At 41.8% G+C, this 7,513-nt stretch overlaps 1 protein-coding gene across 1 annotated transcript; it reads right to left on the bottom strand.

The window, feature by feature from the left end:
• Nucleotides 1-678: 678 nt before the first annotated feature.
• On the bottom strand, nucleotides 679-5,301 carry ENPP4 (ectonucleotide pyrophosphatase/phosphodiesterase 4 (putative)). Its single transcript, XM_010137540.1, has 3 exons — nucleotides 4,443-5,301; nucleotides 3,318-3,488; nucleotides 679-1,043 (listed from the first exon to the last, which is right to left on the bottom strand). Exons 1-3 carry the CDS (start codon nucleotides 5,263-5,265, stop codon nucleotides 679-681), a joined length of 1,359 nt encoding a protein of 452 aa, XP_010135842.1. The 5' UTR covers nucleotides 5,266-5,301.
• Nucleotides 5,302-7,513: the final 2,212 nt, after the last annotated feature.

Below are 7,513 nucleotides of genomic sequence, written 5' to 3'. Positions count from 1 at the left end.
GCACTGCTGGGAAGAGAAGCGCCAACCCTCTTCACTCCCTGATTGGGAGTTGAGATAGACACGCCTCCATGAATAAGCCCATAAAAAGGGGAGTTTTGCCACACTCCCTGGCACGCACTTTGAGTCGCAAAACCTACTCCGCCTTGGCAGCACCCGTACTTCGGTACCGGGCCACATGGCAGCAGCACTGACTCCATTTCCCTGCTGCTGATTTGTTACCCAAATTGGAACCGCCTCATTCCACCAGAAGGGATTTGAATCATTGAACTGTGAAAACTTTTTCCTGGCATCTGCATCGTACATGTCGTTAGCCATGATGCCATGGCTTTCTTCATACAGACCTGTCACTATGATATAATGGTTTGGGAAAGTCCTGGTGATGAAAGCATTTGTAACTTGTTTCACAATCCATCCTCAATGAACTCCTGAAGATGCGGAAGTTTATAGGTGTCCAAGTAATCAGCCCTGAAGCCACTGAAGGACACAAGGAGTAACCTGTTTTGCAAAAGTCTACTGGGATGGTTCATTCCTGGGCTGGACCCTGGTGGCTAAAAACATCTCCGGCAATTTCCCCGTACAGTAGTTAAAGTGCATCAAAGAACGCCATCCAGTGCAAGTTCAAACTCTGTTCCTGAAATCCCTGCTGAGCAAGCAAGGTGACACGAGGCTTCCCACGTGCTATCCAATTAAAAGGTGGTCATCGTCATATTGTAACTGAAGTCGGGAAAAGGGCCGTGAGGGGGGTACTTTATTCTTTAAGATTATTATAATGCAGGTGAACGTAGTCAGTACTATAAAAGCTCCAATGACTATTCCAATGACTTCTGGCAGACTTTTGCACCACTGGTCAGCGAGCAAGCACTTGAAGTTACTGAAAGTGCCATTGTGGGGCTGCGGTGTCAGTCTCAAGATGTGGCACATCATGGGGTAAATATCAACATTGTTCATTGTGTTCTGCTTGTAGCCCCGATGAAAAGCAGGCCCGCGAGCAGCCAGGAATGGATGCATGCTCTGGAGAGCATTGTCATAGCCATGGTCACCTACTGCGGAAACACCAAGTTAAGAGTTAACATCACAGTTTCTGTTTGCGTATCGAGTGTTGCCCTCCCTGCCTCTCCCCCACCCCCAAAAGGTACGTATTTTAACCAGAGACTGACACAGAACATAAAAGCAGCTGTTGGATCAAACATGGAAGGAACCCAGAGTTCCTTCCCTCTTCTCTGATCCCCAGAAGTCTTCTCCCATACTGGTCTTCAGCTGTGGTTCTCCCCACTCCATTATCTCTTTTCCTTTTGGTCATCAGCGTTTCCAGTTTTCCCCTTCCCACTCCTCATGCCAAAGTTGAAAAGGCCACTCACAGTGAGTCAGTAGCTGGAATGCAAATTTGTGCTTCTTCAAAGCCAAGCACTTTCCCCTTGACACTGTTCAGTTCAAGCACATGAAGTACCCTCAAGTCATGCTTCTCAGATTAGATCCCTCAGGGGAAGGGATACCCAAACAAACACCTTGGTCAAAACCAAAAAACAGTCAAAGGATCATGATGCCCGTGACAGTCACAAACACTGTGTTGTATGACTACAAGGTCACCAGTACGTGGGCATTTGGTAGTTTAAGAAATACTCTCTCCAATTTTTAGTGGAATATAAACAGCTAAAAGGCTGCCATAGTCAGATTTCCTAATAACATGCTGAAAAATCCATCCAACATGCCAAAAATTGCTTACAGCACCTGCAGTACAGTATCTGCATGACTGCATTTAACTTCTGAGTTCAGTAATAGTTTAAGGAGTCTCCCTGAGAACTGTCTCCTTGGCTGCTTCATCGAAGTGTCTGATGTGAAATGTCAAGATTCCTCTCAATTAGGTCACACTCACGACTTCCAATAATTCTTTTTAATGTTTTCCACTATTAGGTTTGTCACCACAAAGACAGTACTGTGGCACACCTTGCTTGTTTGTTTTAATGCAGTCCTATGTTTCTTGGTTACAGGTATTTTCCTTCTAACACTAGCTTGTTTTGAAGATAGCTATTGCAAGTCCCCTCTCCAGTGACATTTCCCACTTTTCACCACTGAAGTTGGAGGGCTGGTTTGTGCTAATGCTGCCAGGAATAGCGTAGGTATTGGTACACTCGTCAGTCTTTACGCTGCCGCTTGCCCAGGAAGACAAAGGCAAAAAGCACTTAAATAGCCTTTTAGACTAAAACCTCCCTGCCTGCTTCTGGGAAGACTTCAGAATTGTTTTGGGAAGTGATTCACTTCAACTGATACGATGCAGTTACTTATAGATTTACACCTGCTATTTTTAGGCACATGAAATCGGATCTAACCATAAACAAGAAAGAGACCTCTATTAGGAAACACACGTGCTACATGACTGTAGCAAGTCTACAGGGAAATTAAAATATAAATACATCTTACATTAAAAGCGGTATTTTGGTACAAACAATGAGAAAATTTGAACTTAAATGTGCAAAGGGCAGATAGTAAGAAGAGCCAAACTGGGTGAAACCGGGAGTTTATACCACCCAGCATCCTGTCTCTGACCACAGTTGGAACAGGCGCTCTGGGTAGTATCCCACAGGCTTAGCCCTGACACTCCAGCCAGCTCTTGGCTACGTGCAGCCTTCATCTGCAACCAGAGTTGTAGGTTGAATAATGAAATCTATGGAATTTCTTCTTTCGGATATACTTTCATGTGACTGTTGCATTTTTTCAGTAAGTTGTACATGTCCCTTTTGTCTGCCGCCCAAAAAAACTGCACGGGAGACACGTGGAAATATATATACATACATATATGCATGTACGTACCTCGACACTCTAGGCATGTAGCAATACACTGTGTGAAGTAACATCTGTTTTAGTTTTTTGTCTGTAAAACATGCTATTTGATGCCCCTAACAGGAAGAACCCTGGATTCTTTTGACCATTATTGTGTGTTCCTGTTACTTTTGGTACTTCCTCCCATTTATTTTTGTTTCCTAGAATACGTAACATAAAAGGTCGTGTCTTGCATTCTTCAATTTATGCTCCCCTACATATACTTTATATACAAAAAAATAGTTAAACCACACGCTAGGTGAAGCTTGAGACAGACTGAGAACTTGGGCCCGAGATAACTCTTACAAGCGTAACCTCATCAACAATATCTCTCTCTCCTCTTCATCTGTTAAACTAGTCCAGGCTCAGGCTGAGATACTCCCACAGATGCACAGTGCCCAGACTCCACGCCCTGAACTAAGACCACCCTACAGACAGATGGCTGGAATAAACACAAGACAGCTTACCACCCAGAGCAGGCACAAGGAAATCACACTTACATTTTGAAAGTGACTCGTTTTGTACAATTGTCCAGCCTTCGTCTGCAACCAGAATTATGGGTTGAATTCTCTTATTATGACGATAATGAAATCTGTCTGGAATTTCTTCTTTGAGATATACTTTCATGTGACTGTTGCATTTTTTCAATAAATTATAGACGTCCCTTTTATCTGCCAAGAAAAAACCTGCATGTGAAACAGCTGGCAATTATGTCCTGTTTACTACAATTATCTGTCATTAAACCTAAGATCCATTTATTTCAAAACCATTATTTTTTAGAAGGCGCATAGAAAAGGACTTTTTTCACGTCCCTGGTGAACTACTACATGTATTGAGGTGGATTTCATAACGTGCTCTCATTTTAAATCCCGCACCTCGCACCTGTGGTTTTGGACCCAAACCTTAACTTACCCTCTGGGCTTGGAAGGGAGGAAAAAGCAGAAAAACCAAGAGACAGCAATCACACAGAGTAGCCAATATTGTACCCAAAGCAGTAAATATTAAATTTTGTAACTGGAGAAATCACTTAGTTCATTAGAATGGCTTCAGTGGGGCCACACAGTGGAAACTGAGACTAGCAGTGTCATGATTTAAGACATTCCTGTTAGCATCCACTCCAAGATACAAAAAAATGAATTCAAAGTATGAAAACTGAAGTTTCATTCACAGAAACAGAAGTGGTAAAGCCATCAAACTTGGGTTTAGATTTTTTTTTTACTTGAGAGTTTGGATAATGCCAGTCTTTATTCTGAATAATCAGGAGGGTTTATTTTATGCTCACTGTGAGTTACAACCAAGTAGATGAAGTGAGCAAGAAAAGTGCAGGCATGCTAAATGCCCATCTCCTTTCTCAACATGCTGTACCAGGACCATCTTTAGCACCCACAGCAATTTGACAAGAAACCCTCCTTGGCCCATTGATTACAAAACCAAAGTAATTTCTAAACAAACACTCTTTAGCTTATACTTACATTATGTCAATGTTCTGCAATATTAACTATATTGGTGTGGCAAAAGATGCGAACAGCCTACCAGAGAGTGTACTTTTAACAGTAAGATAAAAAAGATCTGATTCTCAGCATGACTTAAAAAAAACAACGAAACATCCAAACGACAAAACTTACTCTGCCTTGGCAGCACCGCAGCCACTGGACTCTTGTCGATCAGAGTATAGTTATTGCGCCCAATGCAGTCATCCAGGACAATCAACTTCTGTGCAGAACAGGAGGCCATTCCATGGTCACTTGTTATTATGACATTAATGCTGTCCCACAAACCTGATGCCTTCAATTTCTTCATAAGGAAACCAACATGATTATCCACTTCCTCCAACACTTTGCGCATATTCTCAGTGTCATCCGGTCCGTACTTGTGCCCGCTTGCATCTGGTTCTTCCCAGTATAACGTAGCAAAACTGACTACGGGATTAGAGCTGTTCAGCCACACAACGGTTTTCTCCACTCTCTCCTCAAACGTTACAGAAAAGTTGTACTTCATAAAGAACCGAGGGGTCGTATCATTAATTTTTACATCGGTACCAGGCCACATGGCAGCAGCACTGACTCCATTTCCCTGCTGCTGATTTGTTACCCAAATCGGAACTGCCTCATTCCACCAGAAGGGATCTGAATCATTGAACTGTGAAAACTTTTTCTTGGCATCTGCATCGTACATGTCGTTAGCCACGATGCCATGGCTTTCTTCATACAGACCTGTCACTATAGTATAATGGTTTGGGAAAGTCTTGGTGATGAAAGCATTTGTAACTTGTTTTACAAGCACGCCGTCCTCAATGAACTCCTGAAGATACGGAAGTTTATAGGTGTCCAAGTAATCAGCCCTGAAGCCATCAAAGGACACAAGGAGTAACCGGGATGCCAAATCACCAGTAGAGTGAGCACCACAGGCAACTATTCCAGAAAGCAGTAACATTAAAAACAAGTTCATTGTTAATACTTCAAAGTACCTTCAGCAGGTAATCAGATGCACCTGAAAAATGTAAAATTTAAATTTTTTAAAATCTTTTTAAAATTAAAAAGATAAGGCAGGTAATGCAAAGTAATTGGACTGGAACCAGTTTAACCAGCTAAACATGCACATCTTCCTTATAGAGGTTAACTGCAAAATAACCAGTTGAAACAACCACGGAAGGCAACAGCATATTTTCCTACTGACTTCAGAAGTTTCTCACATAGTTTTTCATACATTAAAACAGATGAGCAACAAGATTTTTTTTTCATTCCAAACTAAAAGCAAGGAAGAATTATTTTCTCTCTTTTAAGCAATTATTCCATTGTGTCTTATTACAATTCTGCATTCCAAGACAATCAGTATTTTTCCTTGCGTTCAAGCACTGGCACCTGAACAGTTCTGTAAGAAAGAAACAACAAAAAAAAATGTTCTTGCATGGTAAGAACCTGATAAGGAAGACACCAGAGGGGTGGTGGGATGAGTTTTCAAACGGCAGGTTGTCTGGAGGTTGTCTTGCAAGATAAAGAGGACAATTAAAAGGATGAATGGGGGCCAGACAAAGTCTATAAAACCTTAAACTTGCTGAAGGAGGGTCCTTCAGGAGGAGTGTGGCCTACCAAAAGCAGCACTGCGCTTGCTTAGTAAGCTATTGAATATTAAGTTCTCCTCCCAGGGGAGGCATAACCTTGCGATAATGAGACATGCAACGTATGAACTGACGTGTACTGTAACACGTAATAGGTGTGTCGGGTTCGTCTGTAAATCTTGGAGTACCCAGCCAATGGGGAAACAAAGGAGGGACTTGGATCAGCACTGCGCTTGCTTAATAGGCTGTTGAGTATTACTTTCTCCTTCTAGGGGAGGCATAAACTCATGATCAGGAGACACGTGACGCATGAAGTAGCATGATCCAGTGTTACCTGCAACGTATGATAGGTGTGTCGGGTTAGTCTGTAAATCTTGGAGTACCCAGCCAATGGGGAAACAAAGGAGGGACTTTGCAGCCGGGAATAGGGTATAAAAAAATTCATGTATTGATCTGGCAGACTGTGCCTACTAGCTAAACACCCGCTCTTGCAAGAATGTAATAAAATAAAGTGCTTCATTGTGGAGTCTGACCTGAGTCTCCTTTGTGAGAGTTTTTGCTTGTTTCCACAATTCTGGCTCTGCATTTAAGAGTACTGTACAGCATTAAATCCCACTTACACATCACTGTTCAGACCAGAAGTTTGTTTTCTACTGCAATTATAATTTTTCTTTTTCATGCGACCTTTCCTTTTCCACAGTTTTCACCCTCTCGCGCTGCTGGAAGACTTTTTAACCTTTCAATATCCTATTTACTCTTTGCTTACTCTATACTACATGGAAGTGCCAGGGGTAACTTCTACTTCTATTTTTCTTCTAAGCTGTTGTACATCTATCATAGCAATATTTAAACCTCTTAAGAATCATATTTCTCTCTCTCTCTAAAACAAATAATAAAAAACCCCAACCTTAGTAGCTTTACCTATGAGCAAGTATTTTTTACTGAGGAATTCATGACTATAATGAATGCAAGGTATCATTTGTAAGCTTCGCCCCCCACCCTGTAAACTTACTATGTGTGACAGCAGCACTTCATTCAGGAAGGTCCAGAATTATTCTGTAAGTCTTTACGAAAGAGGAAGTGAAGCTCCAGGTTTCACAAAAGCTTGTGCAATATTGTTGGACAGCTTATTTACTCCACAAGAATTCCACTCCAGGGAATTTCTCTTTTATCTCGCTTGCACCAACTAGGGCCATTCAGGGAGGAAGGGCAGTTATCTTCCTAACTACAGCCACACCTTCTGGCCTATCTCTAAAACTCTTTAAAACCCCCCAAAAAGTGTGAGTAGCTTTAATGGTAGCTAAAGCTTTAGCAGCGAGAGAAATTGAAAGCATAGGAATCCATCCCCCCCACAAACAACAGTTAAAATGTCTTTAGGAAATACAAACGTTAGAAGAAAGGATCGTCAAAACCAGCATTAAGTATCTGCTAACAGAGAGGACTTGTAACATGCAGCCCCTTTAAAGAGGAAAAAAAAAAAACGACGAAATGAGATGAGCAATGGAGAAACTCCTGTTTCCTGTTATCAGGTGCTTTAAAAAGGAGAATCAGCAGTTTTCATAGCACAGGAAGACATCAGACCACAGCATTAGCTTCCAAATATTCTGCAGCCACGAAGCATCTGCGTTTTCACACTGT

Source organism: Buceros rhinoceros, unplaced genomic scaffold (assembly GCF_000710305.1).
Source record: "Buceros rhinoceros silvestris isolate BGI_N320 unplaced genomic scaffold, ASM71030v1 scaffold9826, whole genome shotgun sequence".
Taxonomy (NCBI): Eukaryota; Metazoa; Chordata; class Aves; order Bucerotiformes; family Bucerotidae; genus Buceros; species Buceros rhinoceros.
This window is presented reverse-complemented; position numbering and strand designations above follow the sequence as displayed.

Coding starts and splice junctions, on each gene's coding strand:
- ENPP4 (XM_010137540.1), bottom strand. CDS start 5,265: ATGAACTTGTTTTTAATGTTACTGCTTTCTGGAATAGTTGCCTGTGGT. Junction 3,489..4,442: donor TGCGGTGCTGCCAAGGCAGA/GTAAGTTTTGTC, acceptor TTTTCTTGGCAG/ATAAAAGGGACGTCTATAAT. Junction 1,044..3,317: donor AAACGAGTCACTTTCAAAAT/GTAAGTGTGATT, acceptor GTGTTTCCGCAG/TAGGTGACCATGGCTATGAC.